This window comes from Rhinolophus sinicus, linkage group LG03 (assembly GCF_036562045.2).
Source record: "Rhinolophus sinicus isolate RSC01 linkage group LG03, ASM3656204v1, whole genome shotgun sequence".
Taxonomy (NCBI): domain Eukaryota; kingdom Metazoa; phylum Chordata; class Mammalia; order Chiroptera; family Rhinolophidae; genus Rhinolophus; species Rhinolophus sinicus.
The window spans coordinates 190,557,437-190,572,831 of record NC_133753.1 but is presented as its reverse complement, the minus strand read 5'-3'; the positions used below and the strand labels follow the sequence as shown (position 1 = coordinate 190,572,831).

Genomic DNA, 15,395 nt, shown 5'->3' with positions numbered 1-15,395 from the left:
CAGAGAAAGACGTGTGTTGTGAGACCTGTCTACGTTCCTTATCAAGGAGATAAAATGCCCCATCAGCCTTTGACTTCTGCTGCCCTCTGTCTGAAGTGACAGCAGTAGTAAGAACTTCTCTACTTGTGCTCACAAGTGGAAGGAAGGATTGGTCATGAAAAACACTATGACCTTTCAGACAAAGGCACTACATGTTGTTAGCATATTATAATGACTGTTATCGGAAATATATGCAGCTCCATCCACATGACATCCAGCTCCCAGAGACCAGTGGCCAACTTTGTTGAATTTTCACCAGGCAGTCAGCAAAAGACACAAAATGTCAATGCCTCTGGCCTCTGATTCTTTTTTTTTTTTTTTCAAGTATTCATTTTTGTGAGTTCTTTTGTAAAAGAGTAGCAAATCTTGTAATAGAATCCCAATGACCAGCAAAAAATGGTAACTCACTTCTCTCATATTCAAGTTAGTTAAAGAAAAATAAACAAGTGAACATTTAGGATGCGACAGACTGAAATAAACTTTAGAATCATCACCACTTATAAATACCTACTCTGCTTTTAAAGTTCTCAAGTTTCTTTGATACAGAAAGTTGTACAATGAATACAGTGAAAAAATCAAGCTGCAGAAAAGTTTATATAGTTTGATACTCCTATATGAAAATTAAAAAGAATTTTGACATACAAGCATTTGAAATTTCTAGGACAGAAAATAAACTGTTAATCATTTTTAAAAAAATTCCTGTCATACTTTTGATGATGTCCTATTTAAATTTTTCTCCACAAAGATGTAACTTTGAAAATAAACATGTCTTTCATTGATGCAGGAGATATTTATTAAACACCTGTTATATGACAGAACTATTATAGGGGCAATGAATAAATCACGGGAAGTCACGCCTCAAGGAGCTGACATTCTAAAGGAAAGAAAACAGATTATTTTAACATAGGAAAAGGAACAGTAAACCTGGTTAGGAATGTTAGGGAGCGTGGGTGTTGCTGCTTCAGATGTGCTCAGTCAGAAGACCCTTTGACGAGACCTGTGAGCAGAGACCTACGGAGGAGAAGACGTGAACTCTGCCAGTCTTGAAGGGAAAAGGTTTCAGGTCAAAGGAACAGCAAATGCAAGGGCCCTGAGGCAGGAGTCTGTAGAGACAGTTCCAGGAACAACCAAGGAGCGAGGAGCTGGAGCTGAATGAGGAAGGAGAGACAGAGAAGCAGCAGGATCAGGTCAGGCCTTGCAGGCCAGTGTGAGACACTCGCTTTTACTTTGGGTGAGATGGAAAGACAGAGGAGAGCGTGAGGCCAAGGCGTGACAGGACATGACTTAGGTTCCAGTGTCTGAATTGAGAATAGATGGAAGGGGAACAATGGCAGAAGCAGGTTGACCCATGAAAGGGCTGTTGCAATAATCCTGACTAGAGATTATGGTGGTTTGGACCAATGTGATGGCAGGAAAGGGGTGAAAAGTGGTCACGTCCTTGATGAATTCTGAAAGTGGTGCTGACACAGGTGGTGACAGATTGGATAATGAAGTGAGAGAAAAACAAAGTCCTCGAGGATACTCCAAGGATTTTGGCTTGAGCAACTGAACATTGGACCTGACATTTGCTAAAATGGAGAAAACCAATGGAGGGTGGGTTTGTGGGGGACAATCAAACATGTTAAGTGTTTATTCCTACAACATGTAGGCAAGTGGATGTTCATGTCTGGAGTTGAGGGGAGAAGCCCTGGCAGGGCGCAGAGGCTGGAGAGTCAACACCGACAGATACTAAGGCCACAGGAGGGCACCTAAAGAGTGAGTGCAGAAGGACAAGAGACAAATGCGAGAATGTCCTACATTTAGAGATCAGGAAGATGAAGAGGAACCAATAGGAGAGGGGATGACGGGCTGATGGGGACAGTAGGAGGAGCCAGGTGCGTGTGGGGTCCTGGAAGCCACATGAAGATAGTGTATCAAAAAGGACAGAGGGATCAACTGTGCAAATGCGGCTCAGTCAAGTAAGATGAGAACTACAGTGAGCACTGGATTAAGGGCAACGTGAAGGTCTGGGTGACCGTTTTACCAGAGAGGCGGAAGCAAGTGTGACAGGTGGAACAATGGCGCCCCCCGCACATCCACGTTCCCCTCCTGGGAATCTCTAACTATGTTACCTTGCATGGCTCAGGGACTGGAGAGATGTAATTCATGTTAAAGGCCTTAAAATAGGGAGATTATCTTGGATTACCCGTGGATCTGATCTAATCTCATGAGTCTTTAAAAGTGGAAGAGGGAGGCAAGAGAGTGCTTCAAGGATTTGAGATAAAAAAAAAAGGAAGAAGTTGAAAGTATGCAAGGGTATCAACCATTGTTGCTGGCAAGCCAAAGAACGCTGCAGCCTCCAGGAGCTGGGAACAGTGCTCAGCTGACAGCCAGCAAGAAAATGGGGGCATAGGTCCCACAAACACAAGGAAAGGAATTTTGCCAACCACCTGGAAGGCAGGAAACAGATTCTCCCCCAGAGACTGCAGGAAGGAGCAGAGTCCTGACACCTGATGTTAGTCCAACAAGACGCATCAGAAGCCATGATGGATGGAACTGTACAGTAATTGATTTATGTTGTGTAAGCTTCTCAATTTGTGGTAATTTGTTATGGCAGCAACAGAAAACTAATGCAGAGGGCCTGTCTAGAGTGAATGCAAGATAACGCAAGTGGAAAGAACCATGCGTTTGAGGAGATTTGATGGGAGCATAGAATTGCTGAGGAAACTGCAAGATTCGTGGCAGAACTTTTTTTCTGGAAGTAATTACAGCATATTTGCATGTCGACAAGAACAATCCAGGAGGAAGTGCAAACTGATTGTGCTCCCAGAGAGGATACAAATGTGTTGGCTTTGGATGACAGTAGAAAATCTATCCTGAGATCCAGGAGGGAAAGCCGACCGCATAAGGACAGGGCCTTGGTTAGCAGGCATTCTCTCCTATGACAGCATCTATCTTCTCAATAAAATAGGAACTGAGGCTTTCGGTAGAGAGAGAGGAAGTGAGGGTAGTGCTGGAAGATTGAAAATAGAGCAAGTGTGAAATAGGTGCATGAGCCGCATATATAGGTGTTTCAGGGAATTCTTCACAATGGCCTATTGTCTACCTCTCCACCTTAAAACAACGAGAAAAACATCTCCAGAACGATGTCCAACCGCATCCAGTACAAACCATCTTCATTCCGGACGTAAGAAGGAATACAAAGAGTATGAAGATGAGAAAATGCTGGATGAAAATGATGCAAGATAAAAATCTCTTGCCCATCCTCCATTCTCAGTTGAAAGTGAGCACCTCATTTCCCATCACAAAGGAGCAGAAGGAACACTCTAGCCGATGACAGTGCTATTATGTCAGACTTTTATACTTTGCCTGACAATATTTTCAGTCTAATAGCCCAGATGTTCATTCTGTGAAAACGACTGATACTCAGCTTCAGCTTCTACTTAGGCCAAATATTGACTCTGATGCGCAGCCGTTTTGTCCAAAACAAGTATTCATTCAGCGCATCCCCAGCCAGAGTGCACACAATTGCCTGATGCCATGGGGTTCCCATTACACTGAGTTACAGAGCACTGGGCACGGAAGGACCCTTGGGACGGCCTAGTTCAGCTTACAGATGAGGAAACTGAGCCCAGGGAAGTGGTGTGGCAGCTCCCGCTAGCACAGCTGGTAAATAACAGGCAGAGGGCAGAAGAAAGAAATCCAGGGGTGCAGGCCCACGTGCTCCTCAGTGCTGTAACCTGCGCTGACACCCAGTTTTCTTCCTGCTCAAAAACCATCTAACTTGTGTCTGTAATGACAACAGGTGCCACAGTCCCCAAAGTAGCCCTCAAGGCGATTTGCATCTATCGGCTCATGGCAATTCACTCCCTTTCTTGCCCATTTGACACCCACAGAGGTCATTTAAAGGTTGCCTCTCTAAACTGCAGGCAAAGGAAGCCAAGTCTGTTTCAATCACAAAACTAAACCCGATGCAGAGACACGACTGAATTTCAAAGACTTTGGTATAAAGGAGCTTATAAACCCTGAAGAGACATTTAGCAGAAATCCCCTGAGTGACTGGAGAGAATAAAAATGTCAGGGGGCGGGGTGGGGGGGCGGAGGGGAGCGGTTGTGGAGTCCCAGAACCCTTCCATCACCTGTCTGTGAGGGGAGTTATGACAAGCCTGTCAGTGCAGCCTAAAAATTCATTTTGGTAGATGAAAGCCACATCTGTGATGTGAATCATCATCTTGTCAGAATCTTCGTTGAAATAAAATCTGCACTGTTTCAGCCACTCGAAGTCTGTAGGGCTCTTGATGTGCATGTGACACTGAAATGCAAAAGGAAGAGGTTACAGCTGAGATGAGAACCAATAGACGGGCACATGAGCGTTCGCGTAGACCATAATGTGAAGCTCGTGGAATCAGTGACAGCCCATCCGGCGATGTCGCCAACATCGCCACCCAACCCATTCCTAAGATACGGGCACAGGAGATTTCAAGAGAATCCTCTAATTGCGCGCCTCAATTTAAACAGCAGGATGTATTTCAGTAGTAAGATATTCATTTCCTAAATTTCACCCTTCAATGCCCAATACCACAGTCCTAGCCATGAAATACAGTCTACAGAAAGCATGTTTGGGAGTTCCAAAACAGAACTAAACAATCTCATGAGGAAAAAGGCATCTCTTGCGATTATGAAAAAATACATTGTTGGGTTGTTGTTTTTTTAAATCCATCAATTGTTCTCCTACAATTTGCAGAGGGCCAAAATTTCTAATACCTAATGGCAGGTTATTGCCCAGCAATACTTTTGTCTGAATTTTTGAACCAAAATTTTAAGCCACTTTAATCATTTTTCTTTGACAAATGAGAAATCCAGAGTTATCCTGAGCCCTTCATTTCTCTGAGAGACAGAGTATGCTTAACTACGAAGAGAGAGATTAGCACACAACAGGCTGAATGTGCTGTCTATATTTCCATGACATCAGAAACTATCTTACCTAATCTTTTTTACATAACAAGGTGAGAGACGATCTAGAAAATTATTAGGAAAATAAGAGCGTCTTGCCTCTTATCTAATTTCCTACTTTATGGTAGAGGACACATTTCACTTCTTTTCACATTTCCTATTTTCTATAGCTACTAAACTCTTTCCCACCCTGTTCTCTTTTCAAAGGCAAAACTCTGCGTGACACCTGAATGTCACAAACTATATTAGAAAAGACCATTTGCAGCCAGTGACATGAAAGGTAGCAAAACTTGTTAAAGATGGGATTTATCAAAAGCGGTAAAGGAAGTACTAAGCGGCAGGACCAGCAATATTACTTATTTCTGTAGCAAGAGACTTCATCTTCAACTGACAACTAAAAGAAGCACAAGACAAATGGAAGCTTTTCAGGATGCTACACGACATTTTTGCATTAAAAACAATCACATAAAGAATTTTAAAATAAAGTCTAATTGCCTCAATAACACTTTAACAGAGGTTATCGGGACATGACCAAAATTTCGGCTAAAGACGGCAAAGAAAATCTGACAAGCTGCTCTCATCATGAAGATGATCCTCTGCCTGAATTTAACCTCTTTTTTGAGTTGATTCAAACTAATTCCAGTGGGTAAACACAGGCAGAGGCTAGGGTTTGCTTTTCTGTACACGCCGCAACGTTCAGCAAGCATTTACCAGGTCATCAAAGATATCCCTTTGGTGGACATGAATTGTGATCAAAGTCTCATATTTCACTCGTTCCATAGACCGCAGATCTTTGGTTGTGATATCTATCAATGTGTTCAGCAGCTCCAGGAAGGACTCATTGGTTTTCTGCATGATTTTTTTATCAAACTTGGCATTTCTAAGGGCTTCTTCGGAATCCCGTGTCCATATCATTTGAATTCCTAAAAATCCAACCTTATGGAAATAAAAAAGACTATATGAGTATATACGGCAGATGAATATATTTAAATAGAAATTACAAGGGAGTGAAGAGTTCTGATTATAATATTATGCAAATATAAGTCATCCCGGATTGCACCAATTTGATATGTTGTATCACCACCTATGGAAACTCTCTTCACATTATTTATCTGACAAGTATGTACAGCCTCATGACATATCTATAATTTTTTTTCTTAGAATTTTAAATCATTCATTTTAACTCATATTCCTCTCTACATAGACTTTAAGTTACTGGCAGGGAAAGATTATGTCTTAAACCTGCTTCCTCCCCAGGTTAAAACAGGGTTTATACATAGAAGATACTTGCAAAATCTTTATTGATCACAATGACTAAGAAAACATTGTTTTCTGTATTTTAATGCTATAATGTATTTCTCATTTTGCTGGTACATTTTTATGATTTATGTACTAAAGAGATTCAGTGGGGAAAAAAACTTTTAAAGAAAACATATCAAATACCTCTAGAATACATATATGTGCATATATGTATACATTTGTATAACCAAATAATCTATAGTTGAAATCTTTAAGCTTATCTATGTTTAACAAAGTTTTATAAAAATCTTAATATTGGTCCATAGTTAAATTGTAGCCAGTTGTATAGTTTATAGTAGACAATGTATGAGCTCTAAAATGACTGTTCTATAAAAAAATACTTTCCAATTTCAATATACTGACCTGAGCGGGGAAGGAAGAAAGAAATTCAATCAGCTGGAAACCTGTTTCTTGAATATTTTCAGCTGCCTGGCGAATCACAAGATGTAATGAGGACCGAGATTCCTCCAAGAGAGAATTAAGCCAAACTTCCACATTGCCCTCTGCCATCACAGGTTTATTCAATTCAATCGTCTCACCCTCTCGAGAGGAAATCGACAAAATGCGATCATAGATCTATGTTAGAAGCCAAAAAAAAAAAAAAAAAAAAAAAGCTGTATTCATATAAAGAATGGATTCTTCCAGTGCCCTCTTGTCTGTGTTATCCTTCTCATAGATGTTACGCTACAGATCATAAGATAAAAGCCAAAATAGGATATAAAATCAATTTCAAAACAGTCAAAAATAAGTTATCCATGAAATCTAAAAGGGAATACTAAATCAATGCCAACCAGTCTGTACTTGAGAGGGGGAAACTGTTTTCTAAAAGAAATATTCAGTACAAATGTGATGATCAAAAAATCCCTCTAGTTTCCCCAATGAAACGGAACTCTCTAGAGCAGGGGTGTCACATATATGTATTTGACACTGCACTCCTGGCTCTTTCCCCCCAGTGAGGTTCCACAATAATGGGTGCAAATGGTACTCTGCCGTTCCCTGACCACACATTGTTGGAGGATACACCTCGGAGACTAAATGTCCTACATAACATTAGTCATTAAAAATCGTGCATCCCCGACTGCCCTAGCCACCTCACGGGCTGCTCATGCCAATCAAACAAAACTGCAAACTATAAAGTAAATGCAAATGTATGTTGTTTTTGTTCTTTCGTAAGGGGAATATTGTTCCCTTAATCTCAGCTTTAGAACTGAATCCTAAACTTAGATAGAGAACTGTAATAATGAAACCAGTGAATTGAATTTCTGGGCCTCTCACTCACACAGACCCTTTGCAAGGGTCTCAATATAAATTCGTACCTATGGTTTTATCAGATTTAGGACCCACAATACCAGGATTTGCCATTGATTCTAGAAACCTTATTGCAGGAACAACAATGACAAAAATGCTATTTTAAGAAGCAATTGCTATGAGCAGAGGCTAAAAATGAGGAAGTTTAAAGTATTTTCAATGGACAAGAGAGTGAGAAGCCTCACTCTAGGACCATGAAGTCGTAGTGCTATAGCAGAAGGATTTGAACAAAACACCAGAAAGAACTTTCTGGGCAATTCAATCCCCTTTCAACCCACACGTCAGGTAGAGCTACAGAAGCATTGATTTTAAACTATTTCCATATTGTCTTGCCTTCCTTTCCACCCACCCCTACGTCCAGGCTTTGTTGTAGTAGCTCAGTGTTTTCCATCCTGACTTTGCAATCACTTCTGACACTGGTTTCCATTCCTTCCACCCCACCTCCAACCAGAGAACCTTTCTGAAACACAAATCAGGTCACTGCCCTGCTTAAAAACCTCCATGTCTTTTGTCACATTCATGATAAAGTAGAATTCCATAGTATGATGCATTTGGCCTTTTGGGATCTGGTCCATGCCTCCTTCTCTCTTTGCTCTTCAATCCCTGTTGTGGATTAAATTGTGTCCCCTCCACCCGCAAACATATGTTGCAGCCCTAAGCCCTAGTACCCATGGATGGGGCCTTATTTGGAAACTCTGTAAAGATGATCAAGTTAAGATGCGGTCCTGGATGAGGTTGGGTCCTCATCTAACCATTGGTGTCCGTGGAAGAAGAAAATTTAGACCCAGAAACACAGACACACAGGGAGAACATCCTGTGAGGACAAAGGCAGAGACGGAAGTGTGTCTGCAAGCCAAGGAACACCAAGGACTGCCTAGAGCCTCCAGGAACTCGGTTCTCCCACAGAGCCTCCAGTAGGAACCCACCGTGTCGACACCTCAGTTCAGAATTCTAGCCTCCGGGGCTGTGAGAGAATCAATCTCTGTTGTTTGAATCCAGGAAAGCCTTGGGAAACTAATACACTCCCTCCCACAGCCTCATGTCTCACATCCTGGGCTGCCCACACCTCTACTTGCCCCTTCTTCTGACCAGATCACACATCCCTTCCCCAAATTACATTCTATTCACCTTCAAAAAATCAGTTCAAATACATATTCTCCCGTGGGAAGTCTCCTTTTACCCCCAGCTTGGGGCTCCCTAATGGACACGGCCATGCTGCGGAGCATATCACTAGCACAGCAAGTCAAAAATGCTTGACAATGTAATTTCTAAATTTCTGTTGACTGTTGCACTGCATAAAAACAACTTCAGTATTGATTGTGATATAGTCTTCTTTGGCACCCCAAGACCAGCCTCATGCCTGGCATGTAGCAAGGGGCATGAACATAGATGGCTGGCTTTGAATTGCTTACAATGGAATCGCCCTACCAGTGCACTAACTCTGGACTCCATGGAGCCAAATTCCCGGGCTTTGTACACTCCCTTTGTCCGGCACATGACATTTGCTCAACAAGAACAAGTCGCAGGCTGGGGTGAATGAATGAATGAATGGTCCTAAGGGTTTGCATGGAGCACCAGAGGGGAGCTGAACACATCATGAAACTGGTAGTGTCACTTCCCCAGGGAATGGATGGATCAGACGGGATCTTCTGGCAGCTGCGCAAAGGTGGTCTCCCTCACACTGAATGACCTTTTTTAAGTGCCATACAACTCCATGATTCTAGAAACTTGTTGGGAGTGTTTAAAAAAAAAAAAAAAAAAGAATTCAATTGAGCATGATGAAAACCAGGGAAGACCATCATGCCAAAAGCTTCTGAAGCCTGATTAAAACAGTCAAATCACTGTGGCAATTCTGTTTGGTGAAGGCACTCTTTTATGAGCCTTGGTTTCCTTGTTTTATTGAATTTCTAAACCATTAACATGGCATGCAAAACCACAAATGCTATCTACAATGCATTCCTAATCATAGTTAAAACTATTTGTTATTCAAGTCTACACTGTGGATATTAAGCAATCACCGAGTTCTGAAGCTAAATTGGGCCCAAAAGTTTGTTTTCCGTCACATCACTGGCTGAGAGTTAATGGTCAGGGAAGCAATCCTTTGTAAGCACAATATCAGGGAGTGATTTATTAAAGACAGACGCGATCCTAAGACACAGTCACTGCTGGTTAGGAATTAGAATTAGGCAAACCTTGTCGTGGAATTTGACGGTTTTAATGTTGTCAAACACGTTCAGCAAATGGGCTTGTATAGTGTGTGCGTCTGACGCCTGTCCTAGGATCTCCAGAAGGGCAGGGTCTGAGACAAAGAAGAACCGAGGAAAGCAGAGTCGTTTTTTCTCCAAGTAGCTAAGCAGGAAGGGAAAAGATAAACGGTATAAACACACAAAGCAGGACTCTCTTGGAATAAATTAATCTGATGGGAAAGAGGGAAAGTTTTGGAGATAGATTTTCCCGCATACTGTTTGTTCAGTGCTTTTGTTTTGTTTTTCGTACTACTTTTGCCCAGTAGCATTCCACACTCTGACAGGGAGACAATTATTTTTTCCAGAATGACTGGGAAGATTTCTTCATTTTTCACAAATGTACTGTATACATTTGACTTAATCTGGAAAACCTTGTACTTTCTTTGTAGAGAGCGAGAAAAATACACACAGCGTAGTTTTTGTTTTTGTTTTGTTTTGTTTTGTTTTGTTTTGTTTGCAATCAGGGCTGTATCTGACAAAGGCTGCATCTCACTTGTGGAATTGTATCTTCAAAATTCCAATGACTCCATCACAGAAGCAGAAGCAAAATGCAGCTATGAACGAGCTACATGACCTTGGCTGTGTTCTCCGTCCCCAGGAGTCACCAAAACCCCATCTATGTTCCCATCATCGCCCTGCTTTCTACCGCACTTCTGTTTCTGTATTTGCTCCTTTTACGGTGAATCTTTTTGTGATAGATATGTTTGCAGTATTCTCATACCTATACCTCTGTATCTTCATTTTTCTAACACATTTTGCTATCTTAATGCAGTTTTAACTATAGTTTCTTTTCGAAATCTTACCAGAAATCCTTTTCCAATTTTGTCCCTTTTTTAAAATTTCTACTTCTTCCTTGTCATTTGTATTATTCATTTGTTTCCTGCATAAAATCATGGGGTGGGGGGATTATTTTTATTTCATAGAAGCAGAACCCTATTCCCTAGGAAAAGGGTTTTTACTGGGCCTACTTCGGTCAGAGGCTGGCTCTAAGGGCAGGCGTGAGAACCTCCTGATGGTCCGTGTCCACTCAACTGCTGGACCTTTGTTGAGTGGGACGAGCAGGATGAGGACAAGAACTAAATTCCTCAACACCCAAGAGAGGGCTTTCCGTCAGAGAATGAAACAGGCAAGGAAAGGAAGGAGATACAAAGGGAGGCTGGCGGTGAGGGAGGAACTTGGGGAGGAAACGGGCGTGTGTAAAATGATGCTACCAGGTGAGCCTTGCTGTGTGTGTCGCAATTTTCCTCCTCCACCCTCACAGGACACCCAGGAACATGTACATTACAAGGTATTGTTTGGGCAATTTGGGTTTTTCACTTTGAGCATGTGAAAAAGCACAAAGTCTGGCCTTGAAGAGATGGAAGGATGAAAGCAGAAGCTGTCCACCATCTCCCCTAATTTTCTTAAAGTCTTACTTTAATGCTCGCAATATTTGATGTGGTGTGTTTTAGCTTTTTGCATGCCTGGCTTTAACTATGCTAATTTTGTCATTTTAAATATCCCTGTCCTTCTTATTTATGTAACTTTGATCTTGATTCTTAATAGCTTACTTGCCCCCCTCACAATACACTACTCAGATTCTGCTGAGAAATCAGGTTGTGTTTTCTATGTGGTTGGACCACGATGGAAGGAGGTGCATGTACTGTGACAACCAAACTTCTGTGTCCAAGTAGAGAAGACAACTTGCTCCTGCTCTGTGAAGACCGTTCCTATGGATGCAGATACGCCAGCGTATACGGGAGGGTGCGGTTTGTGTGTCAACATTATTACTCAACTGTTGATACCGGGCTACGTATTTTGGCTCATAACCTCTTCTTGGTAACAGACTCAAAAGCCAAGGAAAACGCAGTAAAAACTGAGTCATTTTAGAGTAGGCTTTTTTCTGAGGAGGTCTAAATTTATGTCAAAATGTCAAGCGATATAATAGAATACGTCCATAATAAAAAAGAATGAAATTCAAAACAGAAAAATTGAGAGGTGTGTGTGCATACACATCCTCTTGGTTCTGTTTTCCCAGAGAACCTTGACCAATACAACAATCAATAGTGTACCCAAAATGTTTCCATATATACTAACTATTCTAAAGAGATTAACAATTTAGAAAGGGCAATATTTAAAAGCCTATGTATGTCACTTATAAAATAAGTAAGTCCTGGAAACATAATGTACAGCATGGCGACTACAGTTAATAACACTGTATTTTATATTCAAAAGCTGCTAAGAGAGTAGATCTTAAAAGTGCTTAACACACACACACAAATTGTAGCCACGTAATGGTGAAGGATGTTAACTCAACTTATTGTGGTGATCATTTTGCAATATATAAAGATATCCAATCATTATGTTGTACACCTGAAACTAATAGAATGTTATATGTCAATTATACCTCAATGAAGAAAATAAAAAATAAATAAAAGCATGCGTAGATAACTGTTTTTACACTATTACTATTTAACATATTTCTACTTACTGATTTTTATCTTAATTAGCCAAAAGGGAAAAAAAGAAAAATATTTATTCCTCCGCAATTCACTCAGCCTCCTCGTATACAACAGTGTGTGTGTCTGTGTATGTGCATCTCTGTGTGTCTATGTATATTGATAGATACACTAGGCTCTCATTTCTGTATCCTCTTGACTGTGTTCACTACACACTGTTCATGTTGTTCTTGGTTGAGTATAATTCAGATATTTATACAAAAAGGATATCAGAAAAATAGGTGTATTGATTTTTAAAAGCAAAGACTGTAGGAGAATGTTTGCAGGCTCTTGTCCCAGTGATGGGAGATGCCTTAAATCCTACAATCCCAACATCAGCACAAACCCAGGAAGCGCTTGGAGAGAATACAAGGCTTTAAACTATTTGTTTTATTCGTGCAACAATGTTAGGCGTGAATTAAGTCTTAGCTAAAGAACACTGACCTGGCGAGTGCTGTGGTCTCTCTGGCCCCTTCCATCTCTAGGACGCTGCGAGAGGCTTCGTAGAGCCAGTGGACTTACCCAGTAAGAGATTTCTGGCATATTTCCAACTGGTCCAGCAAGTGTGGTAATAGCTGCCCCATGGTCTCATCTCCGACACAACACTGAACCACATTTGGTGTTTCATGTGCCCGATTCATGATCTTCACCCAAGATTTATCTATATTGGAAAAGCGCTTGGCTTCCTACGAGAAGAAGGTAACAAAGCACACTTGGCCACGCCTGTGATCTCGAGGACAAAGTGTCCCACATGCCTCCTGCAGAGGCGCGATTTCTAACCAGTCTGGATACCCCAGCGACACATGCCTGAAATGTCACTCATTGTGCAATCCTCCTTGTGCGTTTGGCACTATTACACCAAGCCCTTTCTTAAATAAAATCCTTTAGCTCAACCCTGGTAGCCCCGTTATGTTAACTAAAAGCAGGAGACAGACACAAAAATAATAATACAATAACGAGACAATTTGGGAGGAAAGGACTCTCCCAATTGTTTTCACCAGATATCTCTAAATGAAGTGAATTTTATGTTTTTCAAGTTTCCTACACTAAGCATTGAATTGCTTGTGTATTTGGAAAACAAAATAACCATTTAAAAATAAGATACAAACTTAATTTTAGTATAATCTCAATATTGCAAAATTTTTAAATAGATTTTTTTCAGGAAAAATGGAAAATGCACAATTATTTTGAGAGTAGGAATAATTTTTATTTTCTTCTTTCGCCTTCCTCCAATGGGCATGTACTCTCAAATGGGAGAATAAGAAACCCCATTTAGCTCCTTCAATATTGTATTGTGCAACTTTCCATTAAGTCCAACTTGAGATTCTTCTCTACCCATCAAGAAAAAAAAAAAAAACACAACCAAATATAAAAGCAGAAATAAATAAATTTTAGTCTATACGAATACATTTCACTGGTAGCCAAAAAATAAATTGACTAACATACCTGTTCTCTATAATTAAACTAAAAACTAAAGAGAAAGCTAGCACACCTAAGTGAAGGGAATACAACATAATCATGTCTCTAAAACTCAAATTGAGTGTTAAAATGTTAAAATGTTGCAAGCAATTTAAGGTAATTGAATAAGAATCCTTGAGTTCGCTAAAAAAAAATGATTTTTAAAAAATATCTCAAAATACACTCCACATGTACCTAGTGAGATGATTACAAGTGGATGAGAAAAACATACTCAGCTTCTTGAGAAGGAGCCTTTTTGTTTGGGAGCTTTTTTCCTGCACATTTCCACCCCTCAATTGTACAATACAGATATAATTGGGTATATTGTATAGTGTGAGTTGTTTTCAACTGTCAGCAGTAGAAGAACAAATTATCTTACCATTGTCAAGATAACTACTCCATAATTCTACGCTCTTCCAAATTCTACCTTCAAATTATCTGAAGACGTATATCAATTACGCAGGCATTCAGTCTTTGTTCTTTTTAACCCTCCATTTCCTATAAAACCTCAGAGTTTTTTAGCATTCCGACTCTGATTTTCATGCCCTTTCTTTTCCACAGCTACTCGCTTTGAAAAACAGTTCAACAACAACAACGAAAAGATTGGGAGAGCGATAGCGCAACAGAGGTTGAAATATTATTGCATCTTTAAAGGAGTTAGTTGTTAGAGGTTCTCCGTGTTAAAAACCTAATGAAATCATAACGAAAATTCTAAAACCTTGGGAAGTTGCTTAGCAATATCTCCTCCAACGAAGACGGCCTCTAAGTACAGCCACAAGTTTTGCACCATCATCCAGTTCTCGATGATGTCTGTTGAGTTGGAAAGTAACTGCACCCACTTCTGAATCTGGGCTTTGAATGGCATGTTGTACCTAAAATGAGAAATATGTACAGCATTTAGGGTTTTTTGACATTTTGTTTTTATTGTTGTTGTTTTCAAACTAAAAAGCTTTTTTAAAAATCCTAACTTTTACCTGTTTCTTTACAACATTGATTATGTCATTGGCTTTTAAAATGATTCTGTCAAGTGATAATTCATCACCATTTATTGGGCATTGTCAGACTAACTTTTTCTCTTTGATCCAGAGAATAGAGAGGTGGGAGACAGGTCACGTAAGGAGCAGATCAGGCATTAGAGTTGACTCCACCCAGCTGCCACAATATTACATTTCTGCTCGTTGTTGCTACACCCAAGAGAGTAATAATTCTCTCTACTGAGCTTCTGTGTCTATTTCATGGCGTCCCTGGTTTTTCATATAGTGTGGAGCCATGACAGAGCCACTGGTGGAGGCCAAGCAACTAATTCAATTTTCAAATATGATATCTGGAATCTCTTTAGCCTCTCCTCTTCTGGGTCTGTTTCCTACTTCCCATCCACTGATGCCCAACCTACCCATGTTGGTGTGTGTATGCTGGGGCGGAGTGGGAGGGGCTTATGCATGTATACATGAACACCTGATAGCCACATTTCTGCCTCTACCAGTTAATCTATCTTTCCATTTTTCCTCTTGGGGCAAAAACTGACAGTGATCTCCCAATGTCTTTTTATTCTCCTTCTTTAGTTATAGAATGCCATTGCTGGACACATAGCTGCTCAGTTAAAATATTGAATTTCCCAACCTCCTTTGCAGCAGTC

At 40.5% G+C, this 15,395-nt stretch overlaps 1 protein-coding gene across 2 annotated transcripts in view; it reads right to left on the bottom strand.

The window, feature by feature from the left end:
- The window catches only part of DNAH5 (dynein axonemal heavy chain 5), a 242,281-nt gene that overhangs the window by 118,665 nt on the left and 108,221 nt on the right, over positions 1 to 15,395 (bottom strand). For both annotated transcript variants that reach the window (XM_074329069.1, XM_019713456.2), the window contains exons 30-35: positions 14,478 to 14,631; positions 12,824 to 12,987; positions 9,771 to 9,927; positions 6,634 to 6,846; positions 5,683 to 5,907; positions 4,158 to 4,330 (exon numbers count right to left, since the gene is read on the bottom strand). In XM_074329069.1, coding sequence (XP_074185170.1) covers positions 4,158 to 4,330; positions 5,683 to 5,907; positions 6,634 to 6,846; positions 9,771 to 9,927; positions 12,824 to 12,987; positions 14,478 to 14,631 — 1,086 coding nt within the window. The remainder of the gene's footprint in view (positions 1 to 4,157; positions 4,331 to 5,682; positions 5,908 to 6,633; positions 6,847 to 9,770; positions 9,928 to 12,823; positions 12,988 to 14,477; positions 14,632 to 15,395) is intronic.